The 25,201-nt window shown below is 34.7% G+C and overlaps 1 protein-coding gene across 6 annotated transcripts in view; it reads left to right on the top strand.

The window, feature by feature from the left end:
* The window catches only part of LOC122017965 (ABC transporter D family member 1-like), a 50,717-nt gene extending 25,822 nt beyond the window's left edge, over positions 1-24,895 (top strand). For 2 of the 6 annotated variants that reach the window (XM_042575696.1, XM_042575692.1), the window contains exons 15-25: positions 4,199-4,323; positions 4,433-4,582; positions 4,701-4,773; positions 6,012-6,192; positions 6,273-6,431; positions 21,079-21,252; positions 21,357-21,563; positions 23,916-24,058; positions 24,155-24,207; positions 24,295-24,373; positions 24,458-24,895. In XM_042575696.1, the coding sequence (XP_042431630.1) occupies positions 4,199-4,323; positions 4,433-4,582; positions 4,701-4,773; positions 6,012-6,192; positions 6,273-6,431; positions 21,079-21,252; positions 21,357-21,563; positions 23,916-24,058; positions 24,155-24,207; positions 24,295-24,373; positions 24,458-24,544 (1,431 nt within the window). In that variant the 3' untranslated portion in view covers positions 24,545-24,895. Of the gene's footprint in view, positions 1-4,198; positions 4,324-4,432; positions 4,583-4,700; positions 4,774-6,011; positions 6,193-6,272; positions 6,432-21,078; positions 21,253-21,356; positions 21,564-23,915; positions 24,059-24,154; positions 24,208-24,294; positions 24,374-24,457 lie in introns of those variants that run through there. The other 4 variants (XM_042575694.1, XM_042575693.1, XM_042575695.1 and 1 more) reach the window with 4 other exon arrangements.
* Positions 24,896-25,201: the final 306 nt, after the last annotated feature.

Genomic DNA, 25,201 nt, shown 5'->3' with positions numbered 1-25,201 from the left:
CAAACTGTTTTTTTCTTCTAATAATACGTTTTTCCTTGAATGAAGCTTCAATTCCCAATTCATTTGCCATTTGTTTAGCTTCATTAACAGCCTTTTCAAATCCATGTTCTCTATATTCTTCAAAATTCAACATAAGACCCTTTATATGTTTAATAGCAACATCAATATCTACTTCTTCAGCTTGGAGAATCTTGCTTACAATATTTACTGAATGCAACAACTTATACCAAATTACCAAACCAACCAAGAATTCAAAATTTTCAAGATCATGTGTTGCTAAAGACTCAGCCTCACTCTTTCCTGTTGGATCATCACCCATGTCTGCTAAGTCAAGTAAAGCATCTCTTATCTTTGAAATTTGTTCTTTTATTGGTCTCACACTTTCAACGTGACTTTCCCAACGGGTTTGTGACAATGGCTTAAGTGTTAAACCTTCCACGTGATGTTTGAAAATTTTCCATCGCTTGGTAGAAGATGAGAACAATTTATATATCCGTTGTATTACTCCAAAAAATGACATAGCTTGAGGACAACAATTCGCAATATCACATAATGCCAAATTTAGGCTGTGACATCCACAAGGAGTATAGAAAGCTCTAGGGTTAATATCTAATAATCTTCTCTGCACTCCATTATGTTTTCCTTTCATATTTGATCCGTTGTCATATCCTTGGCCTCTTATATCATCAAGATTAAGTCCAAGATTTTTCAACACAGTTTTTAACTCAGTAAAAAGTCCAAGTCCTGATGTATCATCTACCTTCAAAAATTCAACCCAATATTCTTCTATCACTGCAGAGGTTGCTGAATCATCCACACAACGTATTACAAGGGACATTTGTTCCTCATGACCTGCATCTGGAGTACAATCTAGTATAACTGCATAATATTTGGCCTTTTAAACTTTTGCAATGATTGATTTTTTCACTTCATGTGCCAGCATCTGTATCAACTCATTTTGGATTTTAGGACCAAGATATGTATAATGAGTTTCACTTGATTGTATCCGACGAATGTGTTCTTTCATTATTGGATCAAACTCTGCTATCATTTCAATCATTTGCAAAAAATTGCCATTGTTTTCAGCATAAATTTTCTCATAATCTCCTCGAAATGCCAAGTTGTTTTTTGCCAATCTATGCACAATAGCAATTATCCTCTTTAATAGTTGTCTCCAATGCTCCTTCTCTTTGTTGATTTCTACTTGTATACTATCATCAATTGTCTTATTTTTTTCCAACCTTTTCTCCAATTCAATCCAATTAATCATACAATCAATATGTTCCTTACTTGCTTCATGATTTTTCAGACTACGACTCAAGTTATGCCAATCTTTGTACCCTTCATTAGCCAATTGACCAATTTTGTACATGGTACTTTGAGTTTTGAATAATTTGCAACAGAAGCAAAATACTTTGTCGGAAGAAATTGAATACACAAGCCACTTTCTATCTTTTTTTTCGCCATTAGGTAGTAATCTCTTGTAATGTGATGCATCAAAATGCCTACCATTATTGTCCTTAGGAAACAAAACACCATCAACTCTACTTGAACCCCTTTCAACTAAAAAATCCCGAATATTTTGATCAATCTTATCCCAATTTGCTGGATCATCAACATTAAGTGGAAACAAAGTCTCTTGATTTTCAGATTGATTATTAACCACATCCACATCATCTTCATCATTCGATTCATTTACATTGAGGGTTTGAATCAATTCTATATCCAAAGATTGATCAAGTTCTTCAACATGAATGTTGCTTTCATTCTCTTGTTCCACATTCGTTGGATTATCAATTGTTTCTTCTACCATCATTCTCTTGTTACTAGAAAAATATTTATCAATATCTCCTGCTTGACTTTGAATTAATGCTTCTTCCTTTTGCTTTCTCTTTCTTTTCTGATAGCCAGATAGATGTTTGGGATTGGAAGCCATTAATTATATTTTACCTATAAAATATGTAAGAATTATCTAAATATTAAAACTCTTATAGTCTTATGTTGTCAAAAATTTTCTAAGAAATTATATTAACTACAAGAAAAACCCACCTCAAGGGAAGAATTTCCAATTTGATATTTTTGCCTATATTATGCTCCTCTTAGTTAACTGTAAGCAAATATACAAGATATAAATAAGATTCCAATTCTTACTACTGCAACTATGAATGTTTTTGCATCAAGAGATAAAAACTAAATATCTTATTACTGATTAGGATCGATAAATCAAAAAAGCAGATTACACATCTCAAGAAGACTGCCCTATCAGAAAAACGATTGAGAAAAATATAAAATGAAAAAGAAAAAGTGAATTCTGGTATCACAATCCAAGACCGGAATACACTGAAAAAAATAGAATAAATGCTAAAAAATAATACTTGAGATTTCAACAAAAAAGAAAATACCTGAAATATGAGTCCGGCTAGCAATAGCTTCCACTTCTCCCTGAGAAGCTTAAGTTCCACAGAAGTTTCCGTGAAAACCCTCTTCCATAGCTGCAAAACAAAAGACGAAAGCAACCATCAAAACAAATAAAACGTCAGGAGAGCGATAGAAGTCTCCCTGCACCAAAGTGCAGAGGGAAAAAAAATACTAATCTTTTAGGGAAGAGGAGGACCTTTACCTTGGAAGACTCACGAACGACGTAAAGCGTGCAGCAGCAGTGCAGACCGACGGCGTTAGTTGCTGGCGGCAGGGGAAATGAAAAATCGAGAACCTGTGGAAGAAAAAGGGGAAATAGGGTTAACTTATTATTTTACACTTTTACATAAAGTTTTTAAAATTATAATTAAGTCCTGAAAAGTGTAGCATGATTATTATAAAAACCCTCTATTGTGCTCCAACTAATGAGCCCCCTAAGATGATGGGCCCTGAGACAGTTGACTCTTGGGACTGTGCTCAGGTCCGGCCCTGATAGTAGCCAAGGGACACAAACTCAATAGACCGGGGTGAGAGTTTGTCTGCGCCTAGAGATAGGAGATCAGCAAACTAAGTGCAACCAAATACACACGAGGAAGATGATAAAGTATCATAAGGAAAAGGAATAGGGTACATGGCGATGTAGAATAGAGGATGTCTACAATTTATAAGGTAGCATGCGGTAGAAACTGCATCGTTGCAGAGCTTCAAAGGGACTCGCATATGAAGTAACAAAGTGCAAGTTATCTCAAAGTTTATATTCTTTCTCTCAGTAACATCATTCTTTTGAAGTGCGGGAATAAAGCAACTCTTCAAAGGAACCATAGGTAGAGAGGACAAGCTGGAAGTCATATGAGAAATATTTTTTTAGTAGTATCACTTATAAGAATTTTTTAATGGACATGCCAAATTCGAATTTTTTGTCTCATTGTAAAGAGAATAAAACATAGAATAATTCTGCCATTCTCTTTCACTAAGAATGGTCATTCCATTTTATAATAATCATCAATGAATATCAGAATGTACATTGTTGAGGTATTTTCTAATTGACAAGGATCGTTAAGGTGTTGGAGTACTAATGTAACCCTTTGCAGCCCTTGTACTAGTCTTGTTGTGAGCCCGTGGCTAAGCAGTAGAAGATGTAGGATAAGTCTCGCTGCCAGGTGGATAATCGCTGTCTGCCTATTCTGCTTCCCATGAGCCTCTTGGAGTTGTGCTGTCTTCTACATGCCTGACTTACCCCTTTTCTTTTTTCATTTCTGACCATGTCCATCTAATCTAATGAGCAATAGACCATTCACTTAGTCTACAGGTCGAGGCCTACTGCTACTACCATTCACTTAGTCTACAGGTCGAGGCCTACTGCTACTATATTTGTTGTTTAGTCATTGCACGAAACCTTTTAAGAGTTCTTTTCATTTGTCCTCATCCCTCATCGAAGTTCCCTTGAAGCCATTATCCTTATCTCATGTACAGCAGCAGTTAGAGTATAATGTTGTCAATTTGATGAGGTCACATCGGTTGGCTGAGATTCTGCACAGTGATGTAGGATAGATGATGGTGTATGTTGAAAGCCTACATATCATAGGTGAAATTAATCTCTCGAAGATAATTCGTTTTATTAATTGGAAGATAAAAGAAACAAAGGGGTTAGGTCTCTTTAAATCAACATTGAATTTATTCTCCTTAAAATTAGATTAAAAAAATCAAAATGCCAGGTTGAAAATGTACATTTTGTGGAATGCTTCAGCTGTGTGATCTCATCAGGTAGCCTTTATTCCAGGTGTTCCAAATGTCTAGTAAACATATTGATGCAGATCAGAGGATAACCCAAGATGTTGAGAAATTGGCATCTGATCTCTCAGGACTTGTTACTGGAATGGTAAAGCCATGTGTAGACATTCTTTGGTAAGTCATTTGGTTGTGAAGTAGCTTGTCTGTAAACTTTATTGCTACCCAAGAATTATTATGACTAATTAATGTAAATCTGTGTCTGCTGGCAATGCTTGAAACAAAGGTTCACATGGCGGATGAAACTCTTAAGTGGATGGAGGGGAGTTACTATATTATATACCTATATGATTCTTGGTTTGGGATTCCTAAGGGGCATTGCTCCTGAATTTGGTGCCCTATCAAGTAGGGAACAACAGCTTGATGGGGCTTTTAGGTAAAAGTTTTACACTCCTGGTCAATGAGGTTCTTTACTTTTTATATCTCATGTTTTGTAATTTACAATTTTAGTTCTTCAAATTACTTTCATTATCAAGCATTTCTCTTTTTCCTAGGTATATGCATGCAAGACTGCGCACACATGCAGAGTCCATTGCTTTCTTTGGTGGCGGCTCACGGGAGAAAGTCGTGAGTTTAATATATTTCTCCTATTAGTTTAATGCCAAGATGAAACTTGCTTCTTCATTTTATCCTTAATGCATTTTCCATATTGGTATCAATTTTCATTGCCTGCACATAGGTGATCAGATTTCTCATGGTTTATCTATTTCATTCTTTTGGTGATGTTCTACTCTTCTTCCACCATGTTATTTTGAAAAGGCTAGAGGCTTCTTACTGTATGATCAAATGATTGAAAACACTGAATTGAATGCTTGCACTCTGTTGTATACCAACTCCATGCTTTGTTAGGTTTGCAACATTTCTATTCGAGTGCAATTGTTGAGCTTCAAACTGATTTTCAAGAAAAATGGAAGAGGATACCCCTCCCAAGTTAGATTAACAATAAGATAAATAGAAAAAGGATTCCAATAGGTTTTAACTACAATGCATTATAACCATAAAAAAGCACAAGGATACAATATAAAATTATGGTGATTTCCATTCTTTTGTTGCATCAACATGGCATGTGAAAACCATTTGGACTGATTGAAATTCCTGCTTCCTTAATTGACTATTTCTCCCTTTCCAGATTGACCATGCTAACCTAAGAATGTAGTTTCAGAATGTAACATTTACTTGGTAGTGCTGCTTGTAACAGGGTCATCTAGAACTTGAATAAGATATGATGCCTACTTGCTCGTGTCAAAACTCAATCTTAGATAGAGAGATGATGCGAAATCTACTTGTTCTAATTTGAAGGTTATCAACTGGTAGTGTATCTGAACATGACAAAAAGGGAGAATTGTTGTTAAATTTTGTGATTTTATCTTATCTGTACTTCAACACAAGCATAGCAATTTTGTAAAATAGAAGAAGTGCACTGGGATCTTTCTGAAACGATAACTTGTGTCCTTGTGGCATAGGCCAGTGAGTGCAATCCAAAGATTGACATTCTCACATTTTGGCACCTTCTTTATAGGTTGCCAATTTGCCATCATATTTCGGTGCATGTTCTATTTATTATATTATGCTGGGCCTCCTATCTCTCTCAAAAAAGGTCAGCTGTGTGGTCTTCTTGTTTAAAATGGTCAAGCCAATGGCATTTATATTATTATCTCTCTGCCTGGAAAAATGATCATTAAATGTTTGATTGGATGACTTGAAAAATTATGTGTTTGGACTTAGTATCTGGTGCATATTGACTTCTAGTGCTCTTATAGTACTTTGGCATTGTTCCTGATACTCTACATTTTGTTACTGGGAAGATGATTGATTCAGGATTCAGGGAATTTCTTCAGCACCGTAAGATCCGTTTAAGAATGAAATGCCTCTATGCTATAGTAGACGACTTCATCACTAAACAACTTCCTCACAATGTAACATGGATATTAAGTCTACTGTATGCTTTGGAGCATAAAGCTGATCAAGCATTGGCTTCTACTCAAGGTTCAAAAACATGAGGTCATTTCCTTCAGTTAATTGTGTGACTAAAATTTTCCTTTGAATAAGTATAGTTTCTTTCACAGGTGAACTCGCACATGCAATGCGATTTTTAGCTTCTGTTGTCTCACAAAGCTTTTTAGCATTTGGAGACATTATTGAGTTGCATAAGAAGTATCTTGAACTCTCTGGTGGAATAAACAGGATTTTTGAGTTAGACGAACTTCTTGAAGCTGCCCAAAGTGGTAAGTGCTGAGCAGTATTATAGCTATAAATTTTCTCCTCGACTCAGTTAATTAATATTTGTTTCTGATTACAATCCTTTGATTTATCTAACTGTCTCTTTGTCCTAATTAGAAGTTATTTTCTAGTTCCTGTTGATTTATGCCATATCTCCAGCCTATGGCAATCATGGCTGTGGTGTAACTTTTCCTCTGATGCAAAAACATAGGTTGGTAAGGTCATACTGGTGTCAACCAGTATTAGGTATTGAATGATTCATGCAATGATTGAAATACCATTCCGTGCTGTGCACCACGGATGGTTTTTACCGTTCCATCAGGGGAGTGAAACTGGCACCGTATGTGCAACAATTTTGCGTGCGTCATCACGTGTCACGCGTGCGCGACATAAGGTGGGTTGGCGGCGTCCCGGAGGCGTTGCGCAGAAGCATCCATGACACTTCTGTTCAAAATTAATATTATGATTTAATTAATTCATACAATTCTCAACTTAAGTGTGATATTTCGAAGAGATTTTCATAAACCCTAATTAAATTATCCCAATTAAATATATTTAAAATTTTTAAAAATTAATAATTTTTATTAATTGGTTTTCTGAAATTGTTTTTACCATTTAAAATTTTATTTAAAAATTCTAATAAATCAAATTTATATTTTGATATATATATATATAGATTATTTTATATTGTTTACTGTTTTACTGTTTAATTGATATTATAATATTTCTTTACTATTTTAAATATATATTATTTAAATTAACAATTAATTAAATGAAGGGGAGCCTTGGTGCAACGGTAAAATTGTTACTTTGTGACCTAAAGGTCACGAGTTCGAATTCTGGAAACAGCCTCTTACAAAAACTAGGATAAAGACTGCGTACAATAAATCCTTCCTAGGACCACGCATGGTGGAGCTTCGTGCACCGGGCTACTCTTTTTTTTAATTAAGTAAATGAATAAAAAGTTAATTTATATAATTATTATATATAAAATAGCATCTTTGTATTAATTTATATAATTATGATTATTTAATTTGGACGTTGGAGAACTATAGAGTTGACCTAAGCAAAATGTTATAAGAACCAATGTTTCCATCTGATTCACGCTACTTTTTTGGGTTTAGTAATGATCTCGTCTGAAAGCTGAGAAGATGGAACGACCGAAATGATGTGGCTGGAATGTTGACCGAGTTGTCATGACTTGGAGGGGGAGGGTATGATGAATTATCTTCTATATTGACAAAGTCGTCAGAAGGTCTCTGGTCAATGCTACCTACAAACATCGATCGGGTTGTCCCAGTCCCCTAGCCTAGGAGGGCACCCTCTGGTAAACTAGTGAGCTGATTGAAATGCTAATCGAGTCGTCATGACCTGGAAGAGTAGCTGAATGTGAGTTGGATGAGGAGCTAGATAGGGGAGCCAAGGGCTGGAACATAACAGTGACTCGTAGCCCGGACCATAATAACACACAGGTCGGGATATAACGACACGCGGGCCGAAAACAGAACAGTAGTGTACGACCATGGCTTGAAGGCCCGATATGCGACAACGGTGAATATATGTTGAAGGCGGTCAGATCTAAGTCAGAAGTGGGTGGTAATGCAGATTTGTGACGGATTGGCACAAACTTAACCGTCATTGAGGGAGGTGTCAAGGGAGGCGACGGTGGCCTGGATTTGCTACCAGTGTGGCCGGCAGTGAAGAAGAAGGTGTTGGGCCTATGAGGGTGGTGAGGTCTTCAAGGGAGACTTTCCGGAAAGGGGTTTGCCCCTTCTCTTCTTGGAGACAGTGAGAGGAGAGATGGAGGCGGCGGCCGACGAGAGGTGAGGAAGCATTGGCCGACGACGGCAGAGAGAAAAAGATGATCAGTCTTCTTGCTCTGGTGAGTGACATCGAGAGGAGAAGAAGCGTCCCTCTGCTGTGATGGTGCTGGAGAGGAGAGGAACATGGGCAAGTGAGAGGGAAAAGGAGGTGGTTGCTAGAGTGGACGTCGGAGGCAGCGTGGGCGGTGACGAGCGTGGGGAGGGCGGTGTGGCCGATCCAGTGGATGGCGGCATCCCTCATGGAAGGGAGAAAACCCCCCTCCCCTTCGCGTGATCAGTGCCCCCCCCCCTAACCAAAACCCTCCCAATGTGAAAAGACCTCCTTGCCCTTGCCTCCCTCCTCTCTCTTAATCCTTGTGGGGCCCCCTTTTATACATCCGCATCAAGTAAAGTAACATATTATGATGTATCAATTTTAATTCGAGTTATTGATAGATCAATTTTCTTTAGAAAATTATATTTAATTATTTTTTTCTAATAATATTAAGTTGTTTAATAATAGAGAACTTATATAAAATCAATATACAACTTATTTTTAAATTATATACAATAAACATATTTATCTAATAATTACTATATATAAATAAAAAATACTGAAACTGTATTGGCATGATATGATACCGAAACTGTATCGTTCGAGTCTAAGGTCGAAACCTCAGCATGGGTCGAGATTTTTAAACCTTGGATTCATGTCAGCGCAACACCAATGCAGTACCATTCAGACTTATTAAAATTGTGATATGAGACATTGGTTTGGTTGGTATGTCTTGTTTGTCACCGTCTTGATGATGTTGTTTTGTTACAACTTGAAGGGGCCAATTCCTATATGGATAGATTCCTTGCTCATGACAATATTCATAATTTCATACAATAACAAATACAACCAAGCCTTACGCTAGGTGGGTGAGGTCGACTATATGGATCCTTTTACGCTATTGAGCTATCTTTAACTATATCATCTATACTTAAATAAATTTTATCTTATTTTATTGTTGCTAACCAAGTCTTTTTTTGGTCTTCCTCTTCCTCGTATGTGTGTTTGTCATAGTTTCACATCGCCTAACTAGAGTATTTATTGGTCGTGTAAGTACATGTTTGTACCATTTTAAACATTTCTCTTAGAGTTTTTCCTCAATAGTTGCAACTCTAACTTTCTCTCTAATGTTCTCATTTCTTATTCTGTCTATCCTCGTATGTTCACACATCTATTTTAACATCCTTATCTCTGTAATTCTTATCTTCTACTCATGTGCTCGAGTCATATCCCAAAATTCAGCTCCATATAACATAGCAAGTCTAATTGTGGTTTTGTAGAACTTTTCTTTAAGTTTTATAAGTACTTTACGGTCACATAAAATACTCGATACTCTCTTCCATTTCAACCATCCTACTTGTATTCTATATATGACATCTCTCTCAATCCCTCCATCGTTTTGCAAAAATGATTCTAATTATTTAAAGCTCTCGGTTTCGGGCAACTCATCATTTCCTATCTTAATAATTGTCTTATTACGTCTAATATTGCTAAACTTAAATTTCATATATTCTCCCTTTATTCTACTAAGCCTAAAACATTTCCCTTCTAGTGTTTCCCGCCAAGATTCTAGTTTAGCAATTACTCTTTCACGTGTTTCATCTATCAAAATAATATCTGTAAACAACATGCACCACAGTACTATGTCTTAAATGTGTGTAGTGTACTCGTCCATAATTATTGTAAAAAGATAGGAACTTAGAGCTGATCCTTGATGTAATTCTATTTTTATTGGAAATGGTTCAGTTACTCTACTTGAAGTCTTTACTTTGATCGTTATATTCTCATATATATCCTTAATTAGTTTAATATCTGTTATGCTAACACCTCTCTTTTATAGAATTCTTCATATAATTTCTCTTGGGATTCTATCATAAGCTTTTTTCTAAGTCAATAAATACCATGTGTAGATCTTATTTTTGTTTCCGATATTTTTCAATTAGTTGTCTAAGAAGATGTATAGTTTCTATTGTCGATCTTCCAAGCATGAACCCAAATTGATTTTCGGTCACCGCGGTTTCTTTAATATTTTTTCGATTACTTTTTCCTAAGGTTTCATGGTATGACTCATTAGTTTAATACCCTTATAGTTGGCACAATTTTGTATATCTCCTTTCTTCTTATATATGGGAACTAGAGTACTTACCCTATATTTTTTGTGTTTTCAATATCATGTTAAATAATTTTGTAAATCATTCAATACTTTATTTCTCTAGGCACTTTCATACTTCTATCGAAATATCTTCTAGTCCAATGGTCTTTCCATTGTGCATCCTATTTAAAGCTTATTCTATATCTAAAGTTTGAATCTACAATAAAAATTTAAATTTTTATACTCATTTGATTTACTTAAATTAGTTAAGTTAAGTTGGTCACCAAAATATTCATTAAAAAGTTAATAAAAATACTTCTTCCACCGCTCTTTTATTTCTCTATCGTTTACTAGTACCCTATTACATTCATCTTTAATACATTTTATTTAGATAAGATATCTTTTTTTTTTCCTTTCTCTCACTTTAGCTATTCTATAAATGTCTCTTTCCCCTGCTTTTATATCTATTTTTTGATATAATCGTTCAAAAATTTCATTATTGCATCATTCACTACTTTCTTAGTCTTTTTTTGGGTTATTGTATTATTTTTTAAATTTTCCTCGTTCTTATAAATATATAATCTCTTATAAGCTGTTCGTTTTTTCTTCACTTTCTCTTGTACTCTCATTCCACTACCAAAATTTCTTATTTAGTGGTGCATGTCCCTTTGACTCACCGAGTGCTCTTAGCTACTATTTTCAACTTTGATACCATCTTATCCCATGTCTTATTAGAATCATCATATATTTCACCTAATACTTGTACTCCTACCTTTTCCTTAAATATATTTTGCTTTCCATCTTTTAACTTCCACCACTTAATTCTAGGAGTCGTATATATTTTCTCTCTATTGATATTATGCTTGAGACGTATATCCAACATTACTAACCTATGTTGGGTAGTTAAGCTTTCTCCAGGGATGACTTTGTAATTTTTATAAAACTTTCTATTTTTCTTCCTAACTATAAGAAAGTCAATTTGCGATTTATTATTCCCACTAAGTGTTCTTTTCTTTTTTTAAAAAATGTATTAGCTAATATAAGGTTATATGTTATCGTAAAATCTAATATAGTTTTCCCTTCTTCATTTCTCGTTCCAAACCCATAATCCGATGTACCCTCTCATATTCCTTATTTTTTACTTCGACATGCTCATTTAGATCACCTACTATTAAAATTATTTCATTTGGTGGTTTTATAATATTTCATCTAAGTCATCCCAAAACCTTGATTTGGTAGCTTCATCTAGTCCTCCTTGTGGTACATATACCCTATTATATTTATAGTTTCTTTCACCACTATTATCTTAAGGGGTATAATTCGATTTTTTTTCTAACTATTCCTACAACTTCATCCTTTAACGAACTATTTATAACAATATCCACTCCATTTCTTGGTTTACTATTTCTCGTGTACCATAACTTAAAACCCGGATTCTCTATCATCTTTACCTTCTCACCCACCCATTTTGTCTCTTGTACATACAAAATACTAATTCTTTTCCTAATCATCATATCTACTACCTCCATTGATCTACTAGTAAGAGTTCCTATGTTTCATGTTCCAAATCTTACACTATTAGTTTTTCTATCATATTTATTATTATCCAACCTATGGTGTGAGAACTCTTGCCGATATGTTATAGTCGGACCGTGCAACATGAACTCTTGCATATTTAGCGTTACACCCGAGTTCTGGAGATATAGTGGTCCTTTCCGAAACGTTACAGTCGGACACTGTAACGTATTAACAACCTTGTATTAATATAATAGTTTAATAGGTCCATTCATTGTCATAATTTTAATGTTGGTGGACAACCTAACGTAACCCTCCTCCTTTATCTGGACTTGGGAGGACCGGCTATGACTGGTTCGTCATGGCGAAGTTAATATTCATGATTGCATCATAACCCCAAAATAGTAACACCACCAAAAGAATATTCGAATATAAAATAATAATAAATTCTGTAATGTTAATTAATAAATTGAAAATATGTTCATACATCTATCTCGACTCGTGCTGCCAACAAATGAATAATATAGGCATTGGACAACATGAAAATGAAATGACGCTAAATCCGTCTCCAGTATAGTCACTGGGATACGACCTAATCTGAAGCTGAAAATCCAACCTCAAGTGGTCACCTCAAGTCTGTAAAGTTGGAACTAAAAGGAAGTAGGGCTTGAGCACACAAGTGCAAAGTGGAATAAGAGAGGATATGCATGATATAATATCTCATAAACAAAACAAAAAAAATCAATGTCTTAAACATGGGAAATCTCGTATGGTGTTATTTTGTTGGGTGAAGCATTCAAAACGTATTGTTATGATAAATCACCGAAACTTGATATCACTCGGCATTAAGATTCAAAATCTCGATCCGTACCGTAATTTTGGTTTTTGATTGAAAAGATGCTATTTTAGTATCGTGACACTCTGATACATAATGTCAGTGACAAATTAGAGGTTGAAGGAGGAAGGAGATGAAGAAAAGGAAAAATTATTTGTGTTGAGTGGTATCGAGGTTTGGAAATTTACCGGAATGATATATTTCGACCGTTTCACCTCGCATGGTATAAGATTTAAAATCATGTTTGACACAAAGAATGTCTTTATCCTATGCTTCATCTCCTTCTTCAACTCCAATCCATTACCGACACCATGCATTGAAACATCGACTTGATATCAAAACAGTATCATTTGAGTCAAAGATCGAAATTAGCATGGTTTAAGATTTTGAACCTTGGTCTTAAATGAATATCATTTTTTCTTAGCTTCAAATAATCATTTGTATCTTATTTCTTGTTATTGTCTCTTTAAATTCACTTTGTTCTCATGTTTTCTCTTCTATACTCTTATTGATTATTCCTCTTTATTTTATCTGAAAATAAATATATATCACAATTCACTCAATTAGGAATGAATAAAGCCCCCATATAATATTTCATATTGAAGGGTAAACGGCCCATAATCCACATAGTAAGAAATAATCCAAATCCGCCCTGTAAGGAATGGTTGAAGGCCACATAAAATGCCAATGCATCCAAGGTTCCTTTGGAGCTTAGAGCTCAGGCTCACAATATGTATATCACCAATTGTTCTCTTAATTCGATATAAGTTATGCTAATGTCACCAAGTTTCACATTTTTGTGTTTTCTTTATCTTAATCCCGTATCTTTCTTTAAGTAGCTTGTTAAGCTCGTCTTGTTTTAGTTACACTAATTATATGATTTATTGTTATTTACTATTCCACATGGAAAGGTTTAAAATTATTAGAGGTAGATATAAATATAAGGATCAATAGGACTGAAAGATAAGTAGCAACAGACAGCAAGAGTAGCTTTTGAAAACAAAGTCTTATGTGTGTATCACCCGGCTGCACAATATACCCACACAAGGCAAAATAAAGGAAAAGAAATTAATTTTTAATTCTCTTGTTTAACCCTACTACATTCTTATCTATTTCCCATTTCATAATTGAGCAATATAGTTGATAGTCCCTTTTGAAGCTATCTCATATCATCCATGCTATACAATGAATGATGCACAAGATATATTTAAAGAAACAAGTAGGAAACACCCATATGAACAAAGACACAGATTTGTAATTGCTCTCCCCAAGAAACTCTAAACTGCTTTAACTGGTGAATCTATACATGGATACACCAAAAGAAACACGCATTACTTTCTAACCATAATATAAAAGGTTAAAGCAAGAAAATAAGCTATGAACTCTTGTTTAACCCTACTACATTCTTATCTATTTCCCATTTCATAATTGAGCAATATAGTGGATAGTCCCTTTTGAAGCTATCTCATATCATCCATGCTATACAATGAATGATGCACAAGATATATTTAAAGAAACAAGTAGGAGACACCCATATGAACAAAGACACAGATCTGTACTTGCTCTCCCCAAGAAACTCTAAACTGCTTTAACTGGTGGATCTATACATGGATACACCAAAAGAAACACGTATTACTTTCTAACCATAATATAAAAGGTTAAAGCAAGAAAATAAGCTATGAGCTCTTGTTTAACCCTACTACATTCTTATCTATTTCCCATTTCATAATTGAGCAATATAGTTGATAGTCCCTTTTGAAGCTATCTCATATCATCCATGCTATACAATGAATGATGCACAAGATATATTTAAAGAAACAAGTAGGAGACACCCATATGAACAAAGACACAGATTTGTACTTGCTCTCCCCAAGAAACTCTAAACTGCTTTAACTGGTGGATCATACATGGATACACCAAAAGAAACACGTATTACTTTCTAACCATAATATAAAAGGTTAAAGCAAGAAAATAAGCTATGAACTCTTGTTTAACCCTACTACATTCTTATCTATTTCCCATTTCATAATTGAGCAATATAGTTGATAGTCCCTTTTGAAGCTATCTCATATCATCCATGCTATACAATGAATGATGCACAAGATATATTTAAAGAAACAAGTAGGAGACACCCATATGAACAAAGACACAGATTTGTACTTGCTCTCCCCAAGAAACTCTAAACTGCTTTAACTGGTGGATCATACCTGGATACACCAAAAGAAACACGTATTACTTTCTAACCATAATATAAAAGGTTAAAGCAAGAAAATAAGCTATGAACACAATGCTGCTCTTATATACATTTTGAATAAGAGAAACGTACATAAAGAGGGAGTGTTGACACTATACAAAGTGTAGGCCACTATCCTACACTAGATGGCATAAGAAAAAAGAATCATTCCAATAAACAACATACAAGTTAGGAGAGACCTCTTTGTTTGCTTCCCTAAATGAAAAACGATAACATCAATACCAACTATTACTTGAATTAAATGGAAGAAAATATCACCCTAAAGGCATAAGCAAATAATATCAAGTATGGGACAGATTTGTACCTTGTTGATTATCTTTAATACGTTCACACACGAAAACATGTTTGGCTCCCAATTGCGAAGAATACCTGCTGTGTTTCCATCAACAGTAAGCTCTCAGTACGGTACAAAAAATTAAAACAAGGGAAATGGAAGGGGTCTTACTGAGCAGTGGAACAAAGGTCCCAATGGTGAAGACTATGATAACTAAAATGGAAAAATGATACTAAACAATAACTAAAACAAGACAAGAGCATAACATGATACTTGGATAAAGATAGCAAGATGGAAGGGAGGCTACATTGGTGAAGAGCATAACATGTCTCTTGTCTTGTTTAAGTTACACTAATTATAGCATGTCTCTTGTTATAATTAGTGTAGCTAAAATTGATGAAGAGCATAAGATGATACTTAGATAAAGAGCATAACTTGTCTCTTGTCTTGTTTTAGTTACACGAATTATATGATAGCAAGCTGACAAGAGGCTCTCTGGTATTAGCCTCAACAAGCGCTATGACTGATGCGCAAGAAGGATCAAGGCTCCCTCTATAGGATCCACTGATCTAAGAAGTCACAACAACATCAACAACAACCAAGCCTTTTCCCACTAGGTGGGGTCGGCTGTATGAATCCTTTTACGTCATTGAACTCTATCTCCTATTATATCATCATCTATATTTAAATAAATTTTATCTTGTTTTATTATTGCTAACCAAGTCTTTTTTGGTCTTCCTCTTCCTCGTTTGATATGCATGTTTATCATAGTTTTACATCGCCTAACTGGAGCATTTATTGGTCGTTTAAGTACATGTCCGTACCATCTTAAACATGTCTCTCGGAGTTTGTCCTCAATAGATGCAACTCCGACTTTCTCTCTAATGCTCTCATTCCTTATTTTGTCCATTTTCGTATGTCCACACATCTACCTTAACATCCTCATCTCTGTAACTCTCATCTTATGCTCATGTGCTCGAGTCATAGCCCAACATTCAGCTCCATATAACATAGTAGGTCTAACAGTGGTTTTATAGAACTTACCTTTAAGTTTAAGAGGTACTTTACGGTCACATAAAACACTCGACGCTCTCCTCTATTTCACCCATCCTGCTTGTATTCTATGTAAGACGTCTCTCTCAATCCCTCCATCATTTTGTAAAAATGATCCTAAATATTTAAATCTTTCAGTTCCGGGCAACTCGTCCTCTCATATCTTAACAATTGTTTCATTACTTCTAATATTGCTAAATTTAAATTCCATATATTCTGTCTTTAATCTACTAAGCTTAAAACCTTTCCCTTCTAGTGTTTCCCTCCAAGATTCTAGCTTAGCATTTACTCTTTCACGTGTCTCATCTACCAAAATGATATTACCTGCAAACAACATGCACTACGGTACTGTGTCTTGAATGTGCGCAGTGAGTTCGTCCATAATTAGTGTAAAAAGATAAGGACTTAGGGTTGATCCTTGATGTAACCATATCTTTATTGGAAATGCTTCAGTTACTCCGTCTGAAGTCTTTACTCTGGTCGTTACATCCTCATACACATCCTTAATTAGTTTAATATATGTTACGCTAACACCTCTCTTTTCTAAAATTCTCCATATAATTTCTCTTGGGACTCTATCATAAGCTTTTTCTAAGTCAATGAATACCATGTGTAGATCTTGTTTTTGCTCCCGATATTTTTCAATTAATTGTCTAAGGAGATGTATAACTTCTATTGTCGACCTTCCAGGCATGAACCCAAATTGATTTTCTGTCACTGTGGTCTCCTTCCTTAATCTTTTTTCTATTATTTTTTCCCAAAGTTTCATAGCATGACTCATTAGTTTAATATCCCTATAGTTTGCACAATTTTGTATGTCTCCCTTGTTTTTATATAAGGGAACTAGAGTACTTATCCTCCATTGATCAGACATTCTTTTCGTTTTCAATATCATGTTAAATAATTTTGTAAGTCATTCAATACCTTGTTTTCCTAAGCACTTCCATACCTCTATCGGAATATCATCTGGTCCAACGACTTTTCCATTGTGCATCTCATTTAAAGTTTGTTTTACTTTTGAAGTTTGAATTCTACGATAAAAATTAAAATTTCTATACTCATTTGACCTAATTAAATTACCTAAGTTAAGTTTGTCACCTAAACTTTCATTAAAAAGTTGATGAAAATACCTCTTCCACCGCTCTTTTATTTCTCCATCATTTACTAATACCCTATTACATTCATCTTTAATACATTTTATTTGGCTAAGATCTCTTGTTTTCCTTTCTCTCACCTTAGCAATTCTATAAATATCTCTTTCCCCTTCTTTTGTATCCAATTTTTGATATAACCGTTCAAAAGTTTCATTTTTTGCTCCACTCACTACTTTCTTAGCTTCTTTCTTGGCTATTGTATATTTTTTTAAATTTTCCTCGTTCTTACAAATATATAATTCCTTATAAGCTATTCGTTTTTCCTTCACTTTCTCTTGTACTTTCTCATTCCACCACCAAGATTCTTTACTAAGTGGTGCATGTCCTTTTGACTCACCGAGTACACTCTTAGTTACTATTTTCAACTTTGATACCATCTTATTTCATGTTGTATTAGAGTCATCGTATATTTCACCTGATGCTTGTACTTCTACTTTCTCTTTAAATATATTTTGTTTCCCATCCTTTAACTTCCACCACTTAATTCTAGGAATTGTATATATTTTCATTCTATTGATACCATGGTTTAAAATTTCGACCCGTGCCGAGGTTTCGGTCTCAGACCGGAACGATACGGTTTCGGTATCGTATCGTGCCGTGCCGATACAGTTTCAGTATTTTTTATTTATCTATATTAATTATAAGATAAATATGTTTATGGTGTATATAAAAATAAGTTGTATATTGATTTATTATAAGTTCTCAATTATTGATTAATTTAATATTGTTAGAAAAAATAATTAAAAATAGTTTTATTTAAATAGAATTCATATATCAATAATTCAAATTAAAATGGTAGTATCTATTATGATGATGATGATGATGATGATGATGATGATGATGATGATAATGATAATAATAATAATAATTAATACAAGATATTACTTTATATTAATAATAATTATATAAATTAACTATTTATTCATTTAATTAATTATTAATTAAATAATATATTTTTTAAATAGTAAAAAATATCAAGTTAAAAATTAAAAAAAATAAAAAAATATATCAGAATATAAATATTATTTATTAGAATTTTTTTTAAAAAAAATTAGAAATTTTTAAATTTTTTAAAAATTTAAATGAATTTAAAATAATAAAAAAATATATTAGAATATAAATAAGAATTATTATATTTTTTTAATTTTTAAATGAAATTTAAAACATTATTTTTTTCATAATATTAATTAATAAAATTTATTAAATTTATTTTAATTTTAAATATATATTTTTATATATTTTATTAGGATAATTAAATTAGGGTTTATAAAAGTCTCTTGAAATATCACACATCTCCTTAGGAATTGTTTAAATTAATTAAATAAAATAAATAATTATTAAAAAAAAAAAAAAATTGGGTTCGCGAGTTCGCCCGCGATCTCATCGCGGGCGATCCCGCGGCCGGCGTCCGGATGGGTTGCCGAACGCTTTCGGCGACACCTTCGGCGCCACAGAACGCGTCGCGGGACGCCGCCGGAGGCGTCCCGCGTCTCCTCCGTCGTCGACGGAGGCGTCCTGCGTCTCCTCCGCCGCCGCCGAGACGGGGACGCCTCCCGTGCTGGTTTCGGCTGCCCGGCGGAATGGTAAAAACCGTTCGTGCCGGGCGGCACAGAACGACACTTCATACCATGATTGATACTATGTTTGAGGCGTATATCCAACACTACTACCCTATGTTGGGTAGTTAAGCTTTCTCCAGGGATGACTTTGCAATCTTTACAAATCTTTCTATCCTTCTTCCTAACCATAAGAAAGTCAATTTGCGATTTATTATTCCCACTTTTGAATGTGACTAAGTGTTCTTCTCTTTTCTTAAACAACGTATTAGCTAATATAAGGTCATATGCTATCGCAAAATCTAATATAGTTTTCCCTTCCTCATTCCTCGTTCCAAACTCATAACTCCCATGTACTCTCTCATATTCCTCATTTTTCATTCCGACATGCCCATTTAGATCACCTCCTATTAAAATCTTTTCACTTGGTGGAATATTTTGTAATATTTCATCTAAGTCCTCCCAAAACCTTGATTTGGTAGCTTTATCTAATTCTACTTGTGGTGCATATACACGCTAATTATGTTCATAGTTTCTTTCGCCACTATTATCTTAAGGGCTATAATTCTATCCCCTTTTCTAACTACTCCTACAACTTCATCCTTTAACAAATTATCTACAATGATACCCACTCCATTTCTTGCTTTACTCTTTCCAGTGTACCATAACTTAAAACCCGAGTTCTCTATCATCTTTGCCTTCTCGCCTATCCATTTTGTCTCTTGTACACACAAAATACTAATTTTTCTCCTAATCATCATATCTACTACCTCCATTGATTTACCAGTGAGAGTTCCTATATTCCATGTTCCAAATCTTAGATTATTAGTTTTCCTATCATATTTGTTCTTATCTAACCTATGGTGTGAGAACTTTTGCCTATTTAACACTACACCCAAGTTCTTATGGAGATATAGCGGTCCTTGCTAAGACGTTACAGTCGGACCCTATAACGCGAACTCTTGCATATTTATCACTACACCCGAGTTCTGGAGATGTAGCGGTCCTTGCCGAGACGTTACAATCGGACCCTGCAACGCGTTCCTTCCGGGGAACAACCTAGCATTAGCACAATAGTTTAATGGATTCATTCATTGAATATTTGTCATAGTTTGACGCTGGCTGGCAACCTAACGTAACCCTCCTCCTTTATCCGGGATTGGGACCGGCCATGACCGGTCATCATGGGCGGAGTTGATCTAAGAAGTCAAGGAAAGGAAAATGAATAGCATTGATAGGAAGCTCTGCTAAGTCATTGGAAAAGAGAACAATTGCTCCAACAAGGAGAGCTTAAAGAAAGAAACACATCGAAAGCACTTCAAAGGGGAGAAGGGGCTCGACAGCGAGTCAGCAACTACTAGGCCTTACACCAGTGGCATCGCAAAGTGTGGGACATAAATAAGGTTGGCAGAGGCACGGTCTCAGGTTGAGATAACACATGGGAAGAGGGAGTTCTGCTAATGGTTTCGTAAAGGAGTCAGAGTTGCAAGGTTGCTCAGTCGCAGATCTGGGCTGTTGCAAGAAAATTCATGAAGAGGTGTTTAGGATCACAACATTTGGTGTTGCAATTTCATGAGAGAGGAGGGGAGTGGGTCACATGTGAAGTTTTCTGCAGGAACACATAAGTATTGAATACATGCTTAAATTTTATGTAAAGCAATTAAACTAATGTCTAAGTGATATTGCCTTGTATACAACTCAATGGAGGATAAAGATTCATGTAGCTAATCCTGTATAATTGAGTTAAATGGCTTGATGATGACGACGACTAATGTCTATGAGGAAATGCATGTATCCTTACAAACATGAGTTACACTGATGTGTCATTGTTCTTCGATTAAGCTTTCCGTTGCAGGTTTTATCATTTTCCTCATTTAGGTTCCATTTACATTTTCGTAGGAACATTAGATGCTGACTTTTAATGACCAAAAGCCACAGCATTAAGTAGTTGTTTTTCCATCTTTATTGAGAATTTTGCTCACTTACCTTTTTCTTTCATGACTATGTGTCAAGGAACTGATTTGTTTAAATTTTGACCACTTTATGCTACTTTAAAGTGTAGATGTTTTATTATCAGATGCTTGTGTATGCTCTGAAGAAAATGACATGGCTTCTCAAGATATTGTAACATTCTGCAAGGTGGACATTGTTACTCCATCTCAGAAGCTGTTGGCTAAGCAGATGACTTGTGATGTTGTTCCTGGAAAAAGTCTACTTGTTACTGGTCAGTGCAAAGGTTCAGATATTTTACCGTTGCAAAAGCATTACTTCCCTCAAAATTGAAAAAAAAACATTCCTTTATTTTAACAAAAACTTAATAGGATTTCTGACATTCTCCAGGTCCAAATGGAAGTGGGAAAACATCCATTTTTAGAATTCTTCGAGGTTTATGGCCAATTGGATCTGGTAGACTTATGAAGCCCTGCCATAGTGTGTTTTATGTTCCACAGAGACCATACACATGTCCAGGGACTTTGAGGGATCAAATCATTTATCCTTTTTCACATGATGAAGCAAAACTGAGAATGACTACCATGGTGAGAACTGGTAATTCACTGATTCAAACCACCAATGTTCGTACTTATTTATCCTAACTTGTTCCTCAGCATAAATCTGAGGGGCACTTTGCATACTTCTATAAAGCTAGTGTTTATACGTAATACATAGCTGGGTTGCTGAACTGCATGTGAAGAATGTCTGGCATTCTTAGAAGATACAGTGAGATGGCCTATATGCGTCCAAATAATTCTGAATTTACTAAGTAGTTTGATGTTTTGTAAATTTATTTTAAACTTTTATTATTAATATTATTGATTAGATTCAAAATTATGAATTTAAAATAAAATATAAACTTATCACTATCTTTAAATACAAATCTTATTTCTGAGCATTTTAAATCAATAATTTTAAATCTACCTTAAAATTAATTTGATTACATGTATTCTGAGGGGCATTTTGCATACTTTTATAAAGCTAGTGTTTATACGTAATACATAGCCGGGTTGCTGAACTGCATGTGAAGAATGTCTGGCTTTCTTAGAAGATGCAGTGAGATGGCCTATATGCGTCCAAATAATTCTGAATTTACTAAGTAGTTTGATGTTTTGTAAATTTATTTTAAACTTCTATTATTAATATTATTGATTAGATTCGCAATTATGAATTTAAAATAAAATATAAACTTATCACTATCTTTAAATACAAATCTTATTTCTGAGCATGTTAAATGAATAATTTTAAATCCACCTCAAAATTAATTTCTTGGCATGTATGAATACTGAATATTAGTTTGTATAAAACATCCGCGATTGTGCAGTGAAAACTAGTAATTTTGCTACATGATCGAATATAACTTTTGAAAATATTTGTTAGCTACTTTTGTGTAAAAAAATATTATTACTGCTATCAATGCATTGTCATTTGTAAATATAAGTGTTAGTAAAAATAATTAGTTCTATGAGTTTATGGCTAGTCGTGAGTCATGTATATTAATGTTTTATGTCCTTTAGAAAATTTTGAATTGTCTTGATTTATTGCTATTATCCATGTGGGAACAAGAATTAAGGATGACACTATCCTACTATTGAGTTGAAGATTGTATCTGCTAAGGTTTCACATCTTGAGCTATTCCTATGCCTGGTCAGACCGATAGGATAATTGTACTGTAATAACACTAAAAAGGCTATATGCTAAGAACTGATACAGCCGGTTGTTCTTCTGTGGGTATTCTTCTTATATGGTTCTACTTCTGTTCATACCTAAATGCATGTTTTTAGCATAAAAATAAGGGAATAACTAGTGAAAAGTCTTGATCAAGTAGAATAATGAAATGAGATATAATCATCTTGCTTCCTTTCTCAGTTGGATTATATCAACTTCACCAAACTTCTGAACTGGCTTCATTTTCTTTTAAATGTAGACAATAAGATGTTTAGTTTCTGAAAATTTTGAACCACGTGGACAACTGATTTTGCATAATGGCAGTAGGCACAATATTGAGCAATATTCTTATTTGGCACTTAATATTTATTTGAATCATATGCTAGAACTATCATTCAATTAATTATCACTTCTTAGCAACTAAGATGCTGACTCTATTCTTGCCAATTTTCATCCAGAACGAAAATACCACTCAACTAATATATAATTAATAGGAACTCCTACTTTTGCTTTTCGTACAATTGTTGATATTGGAAAGATGTTAATTAATCATCACACTAGGTATTTAGAAGGCAGGAGATGGGAATAAATAAAACTATGTAGAAAAACTAATCATTTATTGGTATTTGTTACTTTGTGTTTTGTGAACTATATTGATTTCATCATGAAAATATGTCATTCTCTTATCATGTCTCTTTTATTGAAATCATGCTGTGCCAACCATGCTAAGACTATTAATTACCAAAAATCTTTTATAATGATAACTAAAGTTGTGTGAATGATGATGAACATTTCATGGCCTTATGATGAAATACTATGTGCTCTGATATTTTATTATTTAGCATTAAATTGATCGATATAGACTTCATCTGTACCCCTGCAAGTATTTGGAAATTTTCCAGTAAGGTTTCTTTACAGCTGCCTTCTTCGATGAATGTATTGATGTTTTGACTATCTTGTGCATGAACAGAGCTCTCATTGCCTTCACGGGTTGGCGCAGTTGATACCTGCATGGGTGGTTGCCCCAATAGGTCTTGGGGTTAATTTATAGCGGGTGTAGAATGCCTCGCTGGGTGCCCGACCTCCCCATGCAAAGGGCAGCTGCGCTAGGGCAAATATTCCCCGTGATTTATCTCCTTCCAGAGAGTGTGGGGCTGCCCTGGAGGGGCCGCTAAGGCGATGGCTTCACCTTTGCTCCAATGAACAGAGCTCTCATTCTTTTATGTTCATTATCTTCAGGTCACAACTTCCTTCTAGATGATCATCTGACGGTGATTCTGGAGAGAGTTAGATTAGTTTATCTTCTTGAACGAGAAGGCTGGGATGCTATTGCCAATTGGGAAGAAGTTCTCTCTTTAGGAGAACAGCAGAGGCTGGGAGTGGTAACTTCATTTATCCTTCTATGATGCATTCCGTAATAATCATTCTTACTCAAATTTTTGCATCTTAATCACCGACTGCTTTTTAATTCTTTCCAGGCTCGCTTATTTTTCCATCACCCAAAATTTGGTATCTTGGACGAATGCACAAAGTAACCATATCATTGACCTTGAAATCTTTCAGACCCTTTTTTAAAATGGTTATAGCTGAAACTACCATTCTTTTTACTGTGTTACAGTGCCATCAGCGTGGATGTTGAAGAACATCTGTACCACCTAGCAAAAGAAATGGGGATAACAGTTATCACATCCTCCCAGGTAGGCTACAACGTGCATTATTTCCCTTCAAAACTCAAAATCCTTGTACTGCTCATGTCAATCGACTGATATGCTTTATTACAGCGACCTGCCCTGGTACCATACCATGCAATGGAGTTGACACTTGTTGATGGCAGGGGAAAGTGGGTGTTATGTGAACTTAGCCAGTGACGTTATCTGTATGCTCTGGATTACTATTTATTGGCATTTTTAGCACTAACACTTCAGATATGTCAAAGCTTCTGATTCCTTATATCGAGTTAACATAAATTGAAGCTCAGATAATAAACTGATCCAGTTCCCAACTCGACTAACTAGTGGACTATGGTTCTCAATTACAGGCAAATGATCTTTATTATCTATGGAAAATACCTATTTGTGCCATGGAGAAATCTCTGATTAGTTACGGAATAGTGCAATACACATGCAGCAAGTTGTATGCTAAAGGGTGCTTTTTACCAATGCACATTGTACAAATTGGATTTTGCAAGATTGCGTCTGATTCTTTCCAATTAATGTAAACTACTTCATAGTATTGGCATTTTTTTTCAGCCCGACTCCTACACAAGTCACCACATTTCTTACGATCGAGTTGTTCTTTGAATTGACTCCTTCCTTTTATCAAAGAATGGTGATTGATGCAGCTTTCTTCTCTCTTCTTTCTCTTTTCTTTTCTCTTCCTTCGCTAGAAGGGTTTTGTTTCCGTAAGGATTCTTTTCCTTCCCCCATCTGCACCTTGAAGGAAACATAGCATAGACTGCATGGGAAGACTATGAATACTTGTATGGAAGGAAGAAATTCTGTATTAGTGTTTATCCTTTATCCCTT

This window comes from Zingiber officinale, chromosome 8B, assembly GCF_018446385.1.
Source record: "Zingiber officinale cultivar Zhangliang chromosome 8B, Zo_v1.1, whole genome shotgun sequence".
NCBI lineage: Eukaryota > Viridiplantae > Streptophyta > Magnoliopsida > Zingiberales > Zingiberaceae > Zingiber > Zingiber officinale.
This window is presented reverse-complemented; position numbering and strand designations above follow the sequence as displayed.